At 39.7% G+C, this 16,030-nt stretch overlaps 1 protein-coding gene across 1 annotated transcript in view; it reads right to left on the bottom strand.

Annotated features, from left to right (window-relative positions):
• The window catches only part of SEC24D (SEC24 homolog D, COPII component), a 59,988-nt gene that overhangs the window by 10,355 nt on the left and 33,603 nt on the right, over positions 1 to 16,030 (bottom strand). The window contains exons 10-21 of the mRNA XM_086747326.1: positions 15,664 to 15,779; positions 12,667 to 12,791; positions 10,278 to 10,469; positions 9,575 to 9,668; positions 7,270 to 7,386; positions 6,639 to 6,809; positions 5,823 to 5,919; positions 4,968 to 5,113; positions 3,181 to 3,319; positions 2,604 to 2,722; positions 1,185 to 1,364; positions 479 to 670 (exon numbers count right to left, since the gene is read on the bottom strand). Of these exons, the coding sequence (XP_086603452.1) occupies positions 479 to 670; positions 1,185 to 1,364; positions 2,604 to 2,722; positions 3,181 to 3,319; positions 4,968 to 5,113; positions 5,823 to 5,919; positions 6,639 to 6,809; positions 7,270 to 7,386; positions 9,575 to 9,668; positions 10,278 to 10,469; positions 12,667 to 12,791; positions 15,664 to 15,779 (1,688 nt within the window). The remainder of the gene's footprint in view (positions 1 to 478; positions 671 to 1,184; positions 1,365 to 2,603; positions 2,723 to 3,180; positions 3,320 to 4,967; positions 5,114 to 5,822; positions 5,920 to 6,638; positions 6,810 to 7,269; positions 7,387 to 9,574; positions 9,669 to 10,277; positions 10,470 to 12,666; positions 12,792 to 15,663; positions 15,780 to 16,030) is intronic.

Genomic DNA, 16,030 nt, shown 5'->3' with positions numbered 1-16,030 from the left:
AGCTATCCTTTATGAATTCGTATTTATGATGCACGTTACTGTGGCTTTCATTGTCAACTGGGAATTGGCGATCTCCTTCACAGAATTCCCTCTCCAACTCATCTGTCTAAGCCACTTTTCCATGTTAAATAATCACTATATTGAAATTCACTACCAGGAGAAACTTTAACTATTGCACAGCGTTTTGTTCCAATTTTAGCAATACACATTCAATAGGATTTTAATATCTACAACAGTGAAAGTTTAAGAAGATTTTAAAATGTTGTGAAAGCTTCTCTTCTTTAAGTGTTCAGACTGTAAAAGCTTAATAAAGCTTTGTATGTTACCACACACTTCTGGTGTCTTAACACCTTCTGCTGATCACCTGTTTCTGCTCTTTGTTGAATGATGCAAATCCCCATCCCTCCCTTCTCTGATTAGCAGTCTGGTCTCACTAATTCATGAATTCTGGAGAAGGAACTAGTCTCCATCTACTCACCGCCTCCGTGCTGATGTGTGCGAAGGATGGCACGTTGAAAAGTCCTTGGATGAGCTGTGTGGGTGCACCAATTCCCAGCCACAGGAACATGCTCAGACCATCTGCCAGAAGGAAGGCCCCTCCCTCTGAGAGACGTTCCTCAGAGCAGCGGACAGCCTTTGGGAGAGCATCACTCTTCAGATCCAGGCCATGCTGCAGGGCAACACACACAGAAATTGTAGACTTGGTGACTTGAAGGTGACTGAAGCTGTAATAATTACATACTGAGAATTAACTGTTGAAGTGTTTAGTACATCTTGGTGCTTCCTTTCCAGATTAAAGGAATTAAAAATGAAACCTTTTCTTTTTCAGTTACTGCACTGTGTGCAGAGGAAGTCCTGCTCTAAGTAGGGAGACACTTGCACACCAGTGTTGGTCTTTAGTAAAGCTGGCATCTTTCATTAGCCTGGACAAAAAAAACCTTGCTAAAGGCACAGTGAGATTCTTACAGGATGCTGATGTCAATGACTGATAATGTTGCTTCCCCATTTTCCTGGAGTTCTACTCCTCCCTCTTCAATTTAGTTCAACCAGCAGCTCTATCAGGGTACCAATGTAATCCAGCATGGCAGTGCAACACTCACCTAGCAGACACAATCTTTTCTGCAGCTGCAGAGTTCTAAAATCGCAGCATACTGAAAACAAAGGTGTGCAAACACCATACTCACAATTGGTAGAAGCTGGGGATAGAAAAACATCTGTGTGTCAGCTACCCCCATAGACATGACCAGCTGGCGGTGGTACACTCTCTCGTCAGTGGGAATTTCTGGTCTGCTGACTAGCACGCCGCTCTTCAACAGGGAGTTCACGTACACCGGCAGCACCTTCATTGCATCTGGAAGGATGAGCTGCAAGTGAGAGAAACCTTGTTACCTAACACATACCACAGGCTGGGGAATGAGAACTGGACTTCCCAACAGTCTAAAACAACTGCTTCTTGTCTTTGATTAAAGAGGAGAAAAAAAAAAAAGTTTTAATATGTGCTATTTCACACGAGATGTGACAGCTCAATAATTAATACATTTAATAAGAATCCAACAGAAATTATTTGCTCTATAGACTGCAGTTGTCACCTGGGAGGCTGTCATCTTCCTGTAACCCATGCTCATGTTTAGGTACCAAATTAAGGAGGCATCACATCATAAAAGTGGGCATTTGTGTTTTTTTTTATCTAAACAATTTAGGAGGGAAATGGAGGTCCACAGTAAGTGTCTCCTGGCATTGTTGCTGACAAACACTAAACAATTGGTTGCCCAGGCTTTTGAGTATTGGAAGCACTGCATGGTAGATAAAAGCTTTAGTCCTTCTCTAAGTTGAATTGCCAGAACATAAGGGTGAATAATTTAAGAGGAAACAACTGGAGCATTGAATTAGGACATGCTAATAATTCTAATCTATAATATGATGTTACATTCAAGAAGAAAGAATTGCAAACTACACTTTAAAGGAGATCAAAGGAACTAAAATAAACCAAATGCCTCCCAACATTAGAGTCCTTTGGCCTTGCTGTTAACTTCAGCTCCATGTACAGAATCACCAACTGTCATTTAAAAAAAAAAAAAAAAAAAGAAGAAGTCAGAAAGCCGACCATTCTGGCTGTCTTTTGAAATGACTCAAAAATCTGAAGGATATAGGTGAATATTTTGAGAGTTGCAAGAAAAATGTCACGTGAGATGATTTACATGCAGATTCAGATTTTTTGTTAAGATACAATGTTATTTTAATTTTTTGACAATAAGTCTTATTTGTCAAGAATTAGAGTACTAAAATCTTTAACAACATAAGAAGAAAAAAAAAATGAAAGCTTCGTGAGTCAGCACATAATTCCAGCAGGAAGCAAAAGGCTTTCTCAGCTCCTTAATGTGAATATGATCATCAGTTTCCTCAACGGCACTGCCATTTGTTCCGGAACAGCAGCCTCCATGTGTTCTACTGCCACCATTAAATCCCACCTGTCAGTAATTACATTTGAAAGAAAAGGGAAAGTCTGTCCTGAAACATTCCTTTCTGGCACTGCTGCTCTGGCAGGGGTGGCCATTCATCTGCAAAGCCTGGCTGGGTGAGGGCTGAGTTTGGGTGGGTTTTACCTGGTTTACTGTCAACTGGTTGGCGCAGTTCTTCCTGTAACACGCCAGCATGTGAGCTGTCTGATTCAGCAGGATCTCTCTGACAGTCTTCAGTGGTTGGCTTAGAACAGCTTTAAAAGCTGCAAATATAGAAAAATAAAACAACGTGCTAAAGATGTGGACATGCTTCTAAAGTAGCTCTATTCTGCCAGCTTCTAATTGTACTAACCTAGGGTGTATGGCTGCAATTTCATCTCTTTCACAGACCACATCTTGAAGGATGTTTATTCATCTTTGCGCAAAAAAAAAACCCACCACCAACCCTCCAACACTATGATAGGATGCCCATTCTATCTATACGGTTTTGTGCATTACATGTTTCTAGTTACTTTCACAAGCGTTACTTTCATGACAGTATGTCTAAAATATGTAACCTGTTTGTCTTTTCAATTCTATAATACTCCAAGTGTTGCTCAGGCTTGGAGCAGCAAGTTAAAAAACATGATTTCCCACTAGCTAATCACTTCAGCTCCCTTTCCTTCCCCTTCCTCCACCCCTAAGTAAAAAGAGGAAACAAAATTGAGCATTAGAACGTTACCTGACTTAGCCAAGAAGTTGATAAGTGCATCAGTCTCACAAGTCTTGTAGACATCAGCCAACTGGGAGCTACAGTTTAAACCTATATTGTGGATGCGAAGTCGTCTTTGCCCACTTACTGATGTGTAAAGGACAGCACACTGAAACAGAGAAGCAAATTGCCATTTATTTTTAATTTTAAAACAAAGATTCTGTCATGCAAGAGCCACCTACTTTGTGCGTAAAAGGTATAGAATTACTTGTGAAGATAGATAGCCTAATCTCACAGTGCTGCTTCAGTTATCTATAGTACCGACACAGCTGTATTTTTTATGGAAATATATTCGACATTATAAGAGTTACTAATGTTAAAACTACAAAAAAATAACATGACCAAGTGAAAGGCTTATTACTCATTTGCTACACACTGATGGTATAATCTGAAAACAAGAGGCCACCAATTGTAAATCATACTTTGTAGTTGTGTAATATTTGAACAAACGTACCTGAAACACCACCATACAAGAGATGCGAAGCTTGCTGGGAAGTACTCTGCCCATCACATTATCTCTTGTCAAAAACACCACAGAGAAACTTCCTAATCTTGAAAAGCTGAGCGGTTCTTCTTTTTACAAGAGTGGGTTGCTTATCAAGTGAAACAGAAGGTCCTGCCGACCCCTGTATCCTGCATCTACCATGGGCTTAGATACTAAAAATTGCACGTGTAATTTAAGAATTTCCTTCTGACTCCAATTCTACTTCAATATAATGTTGATACTTCACTACAATGCGAGATCCAAAGCCTGCAGGGCAAACACAGACTCCCAATCACTGCAGCCTGCCTTGCAGGAGATTCTCCCACAAGTGCCTCTCTCACAACAGAGCTGTGAGTGCACCAGCCACGTGGCAGATGCATCCCTGCCACTGCTGCACCACAGCTCTAGGAACCTACTTCATGTGTACCGAACCAGATGTTTCACAGCGCTGCATTCATACCGGGATTAACTGCCAACCTAGGAAATGTATTTATAAGGGCAAGCTAAAAGCTAAGCAGGACAGAAATAAAAAGTTCAGATAATTCCATGGCTTAAGTTTAAAACCTTGCAAGCTGAAGCACTTTCTGTCATTAAAGAAGAAAAAGGTCATGACTAAACACCTAGAATAGTAAACATTATCTGATCATAGGTGGGATACTCCCATTCCTAACAAGATGATGTATCACAAGTCTGTCTGTTGGCAATTTAGGCAGACAGAGATATCCATTATTGCCTAAGTGGCATTTCCAGGAACTGTTACTGAGATCTCATGTTGCAGACTAAGGCAGGAAGCAAATATTTAGTTAGCTTTGGAAAGCCTGGCATCTTGAAGGAAGCTCCTGATGCACCACTCTGCATGAGAGAGAAGGCACTGCATGTCACAGAGGACATCGTGGTGCCCCGGGGTGAGCGCTGTGGGGCTTCTAGCGCTCACGTGCCCAGAGCCTGAGGGAGCAGGGCAGCCAGCTGGCAGGCGAGAACTTCCATTGCACAGGTACCATTGCTGGTGGGTCCTGAGCAGTTGGTAGGGTCGGCAGCGATATAGTTGTCATGAAAGACATTCCTACCTTCGTGCCTAACTCAGAGTTTGTGCTTTTGAGGAGAGATGCAGCCTTTGGGTAGTTAATTAAAACCTTTTTTTATTACTGGTATTATGTCAGAGTCTGCAAGCTGTGCCTTGCTCCCATCTGTCCTACACCATAACATTTTTGTTTACAGCTGCAGAAGTCCTTGCTCACAATCACATGATATTACATGCAATTAAGTTTCTTACCTGAATTAAGGCTCCACTGTCTTCATCCAGTTTGTCATCGTGCTTGAACTCCACTGTCACTGCCTTGTCACAGTCCACAGCTGCCATCTCTATATCTGTGGTGTTGTCCATGTAAATGGCACCAAAGAAGTCTGTAGCCCTGAAGCCTACAGCCAGATTAAAACAGAACAAACATATTTCATTTAAAAATGGCAAATAAAATTGACATTCTTTTTGTGTCTTTCTTTTTATGGTCAGTCAATTTTGCTTACTGAAACAGGAACTATTTTCCCTCAGGGGTGGATTTGCAGGCTCAGGGGGCCCCACCAAGTGTCCTTGCCAATGGCATTTTTAACAGGTGGGTGAGAGGGAAAGGCTGATGGGCCATGAATCTGCACTCTGACTCAGAGATCACCTTGGGCACTGTTGACTTGGCCACTTGGTGTGTCTATGCTTCTCAAATACTGAAATTTGAGCTAGGAATCAAAACTTGAAAAATAGACCCAGCAATGCCATTTGAAGGATGAAAATGAAGGAACGTGTAAGTAAGTATCAGGCTGCAACTGAACTTGCAACCCAAGCTGCATGCATAAAGATCAGAAGCCTCACTTGTATTTGAAAATTAATAATTACGGAGGCATACACAGAGAGGACGTAGTCATGCCTTTTATCAGCCTATCCAATTACTTTCCAAGGGGTATATAATGAAGGTAAGATCAGGTTAGCTGTTTTACAGGAATCTGTACAGCACTATTATTTAAAATTTGGTATTTTCATATATATTATAGAAATATAGTGCTGTGTATACATTATATATTATTTAAAATTATATATTACACATTCATGTTCATTCTCATACCCAACGGGTACCATTACCTGTACTTGTCCGAACCCTCATTACTACATCAAATCCGGTCTTTTTTTCGACGTCCCTCCTGAGGTCCCTTAAGAACTGTGTGCTGTCAGCATCGAGCTAGAAACGCAAAGCAAAGCCAAAGCTGCAGGTCACCGCCGGGTGGCAGCAACAAAGCAGAAACCCAACGCGCTCCCCCTCCCTCTGATCCCCCAGACATTGAAGCTGTTCTTTTCACATTTAACATCTCGTTTCCTTTAAGAGAGAAGCAATGTTGATTGTTGTTTTGTTAACAGAAACATAAATATGCAAATGGCCACCAACTCATAACTAAGCTTGGACACCCAGAATTTCTATTCAAGTTATCTCCAGTAACATCTCTTCTTGCACTTAACCTTGCCTTAAGAATTACAGGGTAGCCTTGCTGACTTCGCAAAAAAAAAAAAAAAAAAAAGCTTTTGCGGGTCGGCTCTTGACACAGAGGAAGTCCCCTACTCCACATAGAGATTCACGTGAAATTTTCAACAAGTGTTATAGCTTTTAGGGGCTTTTTCTCATAAGCATTTTTATCTGCATATACAGGAGTAATCGACTTCCCTACTCAGACGTGGATGTAATTTTAACATACCAACCAACTTATGACTGTTTCAAGATATATATTTGAACCTGATCTGTCATTTACAAGTTTGAATTTTTTCCCTGGGAGCTTCTAGGTGAATTTTCCAAAGTCACTCTACTTTTATGTTAAATGTCAAAACACTCATTGAAACGCAAAGGAAAAAGAATACATCCCCAGGTGTTACTATCTATCTGAAAGGCAGGAAACCTGCATCACTTACCTGGAAATTGTTGTACTTGTACAACGTTCCTCCGGTGTACATTGTGACAAGCCCCATGGAGGCTACATCCACGTACTGATTTGGGAAGAGGAACAAATTCACGCAGCAGCCATTGGTCACACAATCCCTGGCTAAGGCCTCGTAAGAACTGACCTGGGGCTGGAAGAGTGTCTGCACAGAATTAAAAAAATACAAGTGTCAACGTTAGATGCTGTTAGTAACCAACCACAATCCCAATGCCCACATGAAGGAAACAGATGAAGTGGAAGTTTTAAGTGAGGCATGGATTTGATTGAAGACATGTTGCTCCTGCCCACGTACTCATGCAGGGAACCCACTGGGTACGTTCTTTGAGAACTAAATCACTAAACAGGGCAGGTGGCAAAGGCTCTCGATGGGCAGAATTATTTGCTGCTGGGGAGTTTCCTTCATCGATGGGAACGGCTGCTCTACCGTAGCTGGACTTTGGTGTTCCTGTAGGGGCAATTATCAACATACCTACATAACCATGGCACAGCGAGAATGGGACTACAATTAAACAACATGTCTTAGTAAAAGAAGATCAATGAAAAAACATCCAGGCTCTATTAGAGAAATCCAGCATCCCTTGTTAACTCAGATCAAAAAATACCTTTTCTTTATCTGTGTTGAGTAGTTTTTTGTCATCTCTGTTTCTCAGCTTCCCTGGTGCTTCTGCAGTTGGCAATGAAGAATGGAAGATAAACAATTTTCCAGCACATTCTGCAGCCTGTTTCAAAGACATCATACTGGCGTATTTATTATTGCTAGGATAAAAAAGCCTTATTTTCATACGCTGATACCTCAGAGAACAGTGTAAACTTCCTGCAAGTTCCTCAGAGCTAAATAATTCATTTAGAGACTCAAAACTTGATGGAAATGAGTCCCAAAACAAACTGGGCATTTCATGTCAACAAATAACTTAATCTAGCACACAGGTATGTTGGCTGATGCACTGTTATAGTAATTTCTCTGCAGGAATCTAAAATCTTCATGGGCAAAACTAGGAGTACTTCTCTTGGAGATTTTCCAATTGGATACAAGCATCATGCAACAAGTATCCCAAGTACAAATACTGAAATCAGATAAAATTAAAAAGAAATGTAATTTAAACAAAAAAATATTTCTTCCAATTCAGGCACACTAGTGTTCACTACATGTTTATAGACGAGTGTTGATTACATTCCTGAACTAGATTCCACATTCAAATCTACAGTAAAACGCAGTATTATCAAAATTTGAAATGAACATTTCTTCCTGTCACTAAGAAATGAGGTAATGCCAGTTTTATTCAAGTTTTCTATTCTTATTTAGAACTCTAATGAGAACATGATATTTACTGAGATGCCAAACTAATGACAAAAACCCCTGAATTCCAAAGACAACAGTAACAACAGTAGCAGTACCGCAGGCATCTTTACACTATTAACAAGCTTTTCCACCAAAATTTAGAACATCCAGTTTATCACTTACTTGTGAGACAGCTAATGGGAACAAACAGGACAGAATAGAATAGTCCAGTTGGAATGGATCCACAATGATTATCTACTGCAACTGCCTGACCACTTCAGGGCTCACCAAAAGTTAAAGCAAAGTGAAATGAAAACTGATTAGCAATTCTGAGGTGTTCAAGTATTGAAGAAGTTGGGTGAAGGTGAGGGGAAGGAAGGAGGAAAAAGGGGTTTGTCCTTCTCCCGCTCCGGGCTTAACCGCACATCCAGATTAAAACTGCAATACCCAAGACTACAGACACAAACCAGCTTTGGTACTCCTTCTCCTCCGGTTCTTAAGATGTTCACAAAGTAAATATATTCCACATTTCAAAATAAGCTACGGCATTCTTCTGGGAAAACTAGAAATCTCTTTGCTAGAGAGATGGCAGAAATGCAATTGGAGACACTATCCTACTTTTAATTGAGCTGAAATTTCAGTCCTAGTATTTCAAGCATAGTTATCTTTAATCACAAATGCCAATTTCTTCAGTTCCTTTTAAGAAGCATTCTGTCAGCTGAAAGACTTAACAAATCCCTGTTTGTCATGGTATTTGTCATGACAGGAATTACCGACATTGCTTTTGATACATTTTCTTAAATGCACATATGTTATTTCTAAGAGTGCATTAAAATCTACTCAAAGTTCATGATTTAGTTATACACAGCTTGCAGATAAAACAACTATTTTAAAACACCACTGGCTGGTTTTGGCCCCTACAAATCTTGTGGTAAACCATGGTGGCATTCTTTCAACTGGCAGCACTCCATGGAAATGTCAGCACTTTAGGGGATGTCCCGGACATGCAGAAAGCAACTGGGGATGCATCTTGACCTGTGGACTGTCAGCTGTATTCAAGCTGTGAGAACTTGTCAGTTAAGCGGAAATCATCCTTCAACCCCCTACCCGATTCAGTCATAAACAGCCAGAAATATCTCATTTTGCAGAAGTCAGCAGAACCAGGAGAACAGGCAAGGCAAGATGGTATCTTAGCCTGACTTCTCCTGCCCTTCACACGTGCAAGGACTGGATATCTGTGCAAACATCCAGGTTATCTATTAGTTCTGTTGGACTAACTAAACCCTTTTTTCTCTCAAATGCTGAACAAGAAATTGACTCCTGCTCCTCATCTTCTAAGCATCCGTTCTATGTACAACGGACCCTAGGGACTGGTTTCCCTCAATAAGCAAAATCTGGAAACAGATGTTATGCTCGTCAGCATTCTCATTCTGACTAAAGCTGTTCAAATACAGTGTTAGAATAACAGAACATTAGTGCTGGAAACAATCAGTGACTTTTTTTTTTCTAATTTCCCATTGTGATTTCTCAGTCCTTGGGACTGGCTTTTAGCAAATGCAATTTCTGCAGCTTATCAAGCCTTAGCATCATTAAAGAGCTGCTTCTCTCACAGAGAGGAACATTCTAACCTTTAGTGCCTCCATGCCAGCCTGGATAACAGGAAGGAAAATGGTCTCACTCTCGTTAGTGTCTGCAAACATCTCTGGAATCTGGTCCAACAAGCTATGAAAAACAAAAAGGCTCAGTGTGTCAAACAGTTAGTGTATTTGGGATAATCCCCAAACACACCTTGTAATATACCAAGTCTTCACACAGGAAGATGTTTTCCATGCAAATTTATATTTTTCTAAATATGAATTTTGATTGCTCATTTTCTTAGGATTCCAGCCAGAATAAAAAAAAAATCTGAATTTTTAAATTCTCAGATGCATTATTTCAAAGCTGAGTAACACAAGGGAACACACAAAAGAACAGCTAAAAATTAAGGAGCTCTGCTGTGTTGTAAGGACTTAAGAGTCCTTAGATCATATCTAGGCGTGCATCATGTACACTGCAAGAGGAAAAGCATGCAGCAAGGCACCAGCCACAACTCCCCTCCCAGTTTTGAAGAAGCACAGCTCAAGATGCATGGTCTACACCTGGCCAAAATATGCTTTCAAATTCAGTACTGGAGGGCTGTTGATACCACTTTTTCTTTGCCTCAGAGGCATCTGCTGGCTTCTAAAGTATTTCAATAAATACATGTAGCCCCCAGAACCTAACTGACTAAAAGACATAATGCATATCACAAGCATTCAGATCTTATTCACATATGGAATAATTATACTTTACTTGATAACAACAGATCGCGATTCCTGAAAGTTAACCAGGAAACCATCCAGCAAAGGAACAAAAACTTCTCCAACATCTGTGACCACCATCATCTGGGGCTGAGCTAAGCTGCTTTTTACATTAAAGAAGTGGAGGACCTTGTTGTAAGTGACAAAACCAACTCGAATTGCTGAGGATTCTTCTTGCTCTTCTCTGTAAGAAAAGAAAAAAACAAGTGGTTATAATTCTGGAATTCTGACCTTGCAATAAAAGCATTCTTTTGAAATGCAAGGCTGCTTCCAGATCATAATCTGTACTGGGAGCAACAAAGCAAACAACCACCATAATGGCCTTAATCTTTCCCTTAGGTCAAATTAAAATGCCCTCATAAAATCAACTGCTGTATTATTTACTTCTTTAAAAATATATATTTACATCAATTCTATCAGCTGTGCATCCTATCCAAGCAGTCAAAAGTCCCCCAGATAAAGAATACACCACGCTGTCCTCAAAACATGGAAAAAAGATCAGGACAATTAGCTACGAGATACAATCAGAGAATTAGCTTTATTTAGAATACACTGTAATTCAGTGACACTAACGATTGATGCCTACTGAGAATAGTAACTAGGCTTGACTAACACCTGGTGACTTTGTTGAGTCAATCTTCTGCTTCAGCAGGGCTGCTTTTAAGCAGCAAAGGCTGCTAGATCCTCTGTAGCTGTGTATCACACAGAAAATGCACTGTAGAAGTTACTGATTATTGCTACTAAGTTCCCTGGCCAACCTAAGCCAGCAAACTGCTGCTGCGAGCTGCACCTGCAAGCACACCACAGGCAGCAGGCTCAGCCTGTTTCTGCCGAGGTGACTCCTCTAAGCAGCAGCCTGCTCTGCCATTAGCAGCGGTGTAATTAATAGTACTGATTAGACCCTGACTAGGCTTGCAGGCTTAAGTTGGGTGAGCTTTTTCCTAAAAGGCAATCCTCTTCAAAAATCGGTCTTAACTACTAATAAAACAGTACCTTTCTGTAGTAGAGTGTTCCTCTTGCAAATGACAAAAAAAGTTTTCCCCGCTAATTTTGGTGGAATGCCTTATTTTGCTTTTAAATTAATATTGTTTAAAGAAACAGTCTGAAGAAACTGAAGGGCCTGTCCTTTATTATTTAGCAGCAGATATCTGCAGAGTGCTGGTGAGGAGAATAATTAATGTGTCTTATTTGTGATGTGGATACACTTGCTTTCATTGTTCCCCAATTTCCCTGTTCAAGCCTAGGTGTTTCTAAACTGCCAGCTACTTTTTGTCACTACAGTCACGCTTTTTATTAACTTCAGAGTCATGACCAATCCTGATGGAAAGCTCTGATAAACGTTCAGGATAATATCAAACACTCAGGTCTCCAGTGCGATCTTCAGTGACAAAGCACTTGAGAGATGGCCTTACACGGGCATCTGAAACTGATCCCCCACCCTGGACTGGAATTTTTTTCATGCACAGAGATCCCAGAAGGATATACGATAAAAGATTTTTAACATATCCCAGATTATCTCAAGGATCTCTTCTCCCACCATTCCTCACTTTGCTCGCTCTGTTTAAGTCTGCTCTCCCTCTTGCAAGTGTTGTTATTTAGAATGCATTTTCCTTCTGTATGCTCTTAGTGTTTTTATACGCCTTCCCTGAGAAACACCTCGTCTACTTCATTTCTCAGTCTTTCACTGCTCTCCTTAAATTACGCAGGCACATATAGTTAAAACTTCAATTAAAACAATACTAATACACTAGACAAAAAATGATACTAAACTACCCTGAAATAATATACTGTCAGTACTATTGGTCAGTAGTAATACTGTGTGTTTCATGCTCACAAAGCAAGTGTGCTCTATTTCATAAAATGTTCATTGCCTACAAAACTTGTTCTCCTCTAAGATAGACACCAGGACAGGAAAGTCTCACAGCACAACAAGCAACTTTAAGAGTTTTGCTAATTATTAATAAAAGCTAAAGATACAAGCCACCGATGTTACAGCTTTAGAGAAACTCGCCATTCTTGAGTATTCTGGTTTTGATATTTCTCTGTTTAACGAGAAAGGCAGCATTACAGTAAACAGAACTGCAGCAAGTAAAGTCAAACCGGCAAGCTGGGACTTAGCTGATAACACCACTAGAGTTCACTACAAGAAAGGAAAAGAATGCAAGCCACATCTGCAATTACCATGGCAGATTCTTTCCAGTCATACAGTAAACCCAGACATCAAAGTTTAAGAATTGCCAGCAGTGTTTAAATTAACATTTGGTCACTATCATCCCCAAAATGCCTGTACTGTAAATTTTGACATCTTACTTCTCAAGACGTAAAGCTGCACGAAAACTGCAGCGTAGTGAGTTAAGCAAAGCACGCTTATGTTTCTTTACCTTGGAAGTTTATCTAGCAAAGTCTTCAGTTCATCACATATGAGTTTAACTAGGCCACTGTTTATGTTTCTGTACGACACATCAATCATGAAGATATAAGCTGGTGGCTTTGGAGGCTGCTTGTTCTACAGAAAAAAAAAAGACAATTCACAGGGAAAATTAGACAGTGTTCTGTTATGTCAAAAAAATGTACAGGTGCTACCATTAGACAATCTAAATACAGTGTTCAGTTGTTTGTAGAACGCTATGGATCACAAATAGTAACTATTGCAGAAAGCTGACACGTATTGGGTAAGTCCACTCCTGGAATAAAACATTATTACTGGAAAATAGCATCCTAATGGAATGAAATATGTAAAGGGTAACAGTTTACTAGATAAGATGAAACACATTTTCTGCTGGAAACCAAGCGTTTAAACAAATTTGCCTTTTGGCTTTTTTTCTGTACCCATACTGGTTTTGCATTCCTGATACCAATATACAATGCCCTTTTGTTAACACGGATGCTTAAATTCAGGTTTTGTTAGCATTTGCCTCTAAGAACTGTTAAATGATTTCTAACCAAACTGGAAACAGAAAATACTACTTAAGCACTGAACTAGAATTACAATATCTCTGTTCTTAGCGTACTAAGTACATCTGCATCCTGCCTGCCAGGCTTGCTGTCTCATGCTCCAATGCATTCGGGACAGCTGGACTATACTTTCAGGAATAAGCTGACTTTCTGTAAGACAATCACACATGAGAGTGGAACCTTCAATGTACGTAACTGCTGCGTACACAGCAGTGACTTGCGCTGGTATGGATTCCTTTGGGAATTCCTCTTATTCATAATGGAAATGGGATACAAATCATGACATACACTACTGCCACAAGTTTCTGTAAGTAAGAAAAAGATGAAGGTTTTCCAAATAAAGCAATGTAACGCTTAGAGATGTACCCAGGAAGAAGGTCATACAAAATGAACATAGCAACAGTAATCATCGTAACTCCCTAGGATCAGTTTTCCTAATTCCCATTAAGACAAGTAACGGTCATTACTTTGTGTCAAATTCAGGACAGCTTTTCCATTAAACTGTTCCACTGCCTTCATATGCAGAGTTTTGACCACTTAACCAAATTCTACTTGTTAAACTAAACCTCAGAAAACTCTACTTAAGAAAAATAAAATCATCTAACCTTTGAATTACGACTTATCTATAGGCCCTGGCACACTTTAAACATTATATCCTTGATCTCGTTTCATTTGAATCATGTAAATTAGGATTAATTCCTGTGAACTAAAACCAGGCAGTAATATTAAAAGCAGTTCTGTTTACTGTCCTTGAATTCTAGTTTCAAATATCGTATCCAACTCTACTTCCAAACTCTTGAATTGCATCACCATTTATAAAGAACCCCTGCAGAATTTCTGACAAATATATGGTAAAAACGAGGACTTGTGCTCTTGCCACATCCGCTTAGCAGGAGGGCAATAATGCAAAACAGCTGTTATTTGTTAACATTTTTTGTAGCTGTTCATCCTTGTCATTTGATAAGCACAAGAGGAAATGACTTTTCAGTTCTAGTCTTAAACTGGATTTATAAAATAATTAAACATTTGCAACTTGGAGCAAAACAAAAAATGAATTATAAAACCATGTTAACTTCTGTAAAATTTAATGACTTAGCATTTTCAACATAAGTGTTAATTTCGCAAGAGCTTTCTTTCGGTGGTATTCTAGTAAGTCTACGGATGAGCTACTGCAACAAGCAGACAGACCATATTGGATGGCTTATCAAGGAAGCCCCCGATTGAAGCTATATGGCAAAAGCCACTGCACTAAAAGATGCATTGTGATGACAACTGCATCACGCAGGGTTACACGCTGGAGTAGAGGAAAAGAATCATGAAAATGGCACAGAGCCATTTAGTACACGAGTTTGCAGAAGTTTAGCTGCCAGAAATTAGCAAAGCTTAACCGAATTTGATGGAGCTACGCTGGATGTACACTGAGGACCCTGCACTGCATTTCTGTAATGTCCCACTACAGTTCTCTCCTGTTCTGGGCTTTATTCCGGATTTCAATAAAACCTGTACAGGTCATCTCAGGGATTTCACTGGATTTTGGAGTGGTACCCTAGTGAGAAAGCTGAATTAAACCTGTTCATTTTCTTCATACCAGCAATAATTTGATGGTGTGAGGAAGTTACTGGTATTTACTTCTAGACTTCATAGGATCCGGTTGCCTTTCCTAACCTTATCATGACCTCAGTTCCACTGACAGGAAGAAAACGCTGCCTGACTGCAGCAAGAACAGAAAAATATGTTCATACTGAGGACAGATGAACTCACACTTGCAGTTTTGTAAAATGAGCTAAAGTTTGAAAAGTTTAAGTAATTTATGCTTTTGGAAGTATCAAATACAGTTCTCTAATTAAATAAGCCACAAATATTTATACAGTGAGTTGAGTGGGCTCTGGATTGATCTCTTCAGTGAGTTAGTATTAGGAGAGTGAACCCATTCCATTGTAACACACTGGTCAGAATACCAAAACTACTCTTGCCAGGAAAAGATTACAAGGTCAAATTCCCTCGCTAAGGTCTTCAATATTGGGAAGGTAATTTAGGCATGTGTCTGTCTTCAAAATCAACAGAATACATGCATCTAAAATGCAACACTGCATCAGAATTTCAACTATATCCCCTACACACTGCAACATGCTAGCTACAAAAAAAAAAAAAAAACAAAAACAAACGCCCCAGTTAAAGATTGGTGGTCCATGACTTTGCTATGCTATTTGTTATTCTTACTTGCTAGGCTCAAACTCTGTAGCACAAAAGAACAAGATACAATATTGTAAGCTTAAATTCTCCGCATCTATCTTCATTTTCTAGAATGTTCCTGGACTCTGATATTCAGCTTACAAGTGCATTTACTCTACTGCAGGTATTTAAGGGATTTTGTTTGTTTTGACATGAAATTGTAAATTAGTTTGCATACTGGAAATACTCACTTGGCAATAATCCAAAGTAGCAACATATTCGTAAGATCCCAGAGATAGCTCAGGCCTTTCATAGTGGTCTACGCGTCGGCCGGTATGGTCCAGATGTTGAAAGAAGAATGGAGGGACTAAAAGCCAACACAAGAGCAGGAAAAAAATGTTTATATTTTGGGGAAGAGGGCAACAACCCAACAACTTATTTCAACAGATACAAGTACTAATGTAGGCTCCTCTGCTACTCATCAAGGGAAGAGTTTAAACACCCATCCAGGTTTTTTCCCCACATTGGCTTAAAAAAAACCCACGAAACAAAAACCCACAACATTCCAATAATGCCAGCTCCTTTTATATTTGAAGGATAGAGCATATTCCCCTATAT

This window comes from Chlamydotis macqueenii, chromosome 4 (genome assembly GCF_036417535.1).
Source record: "Chlamydotis macqueenii isolate bChlMac1 chromosome 4, bChlMac1.mat, whole genome shotgun sequence".
In the NCBI taxonomy this organism is placed as follows: domain Eukaryota; kingdom Metazoa; phylum Chordata; class Aves; order Otidiformes; family Otididae; genus Chlamydotis; species Chlamydotis macqueenii.
Note: the sequence above shows the minus strand (reverse complement) of the source record. Positions and strands in the feature narration are given on the sequence as shown.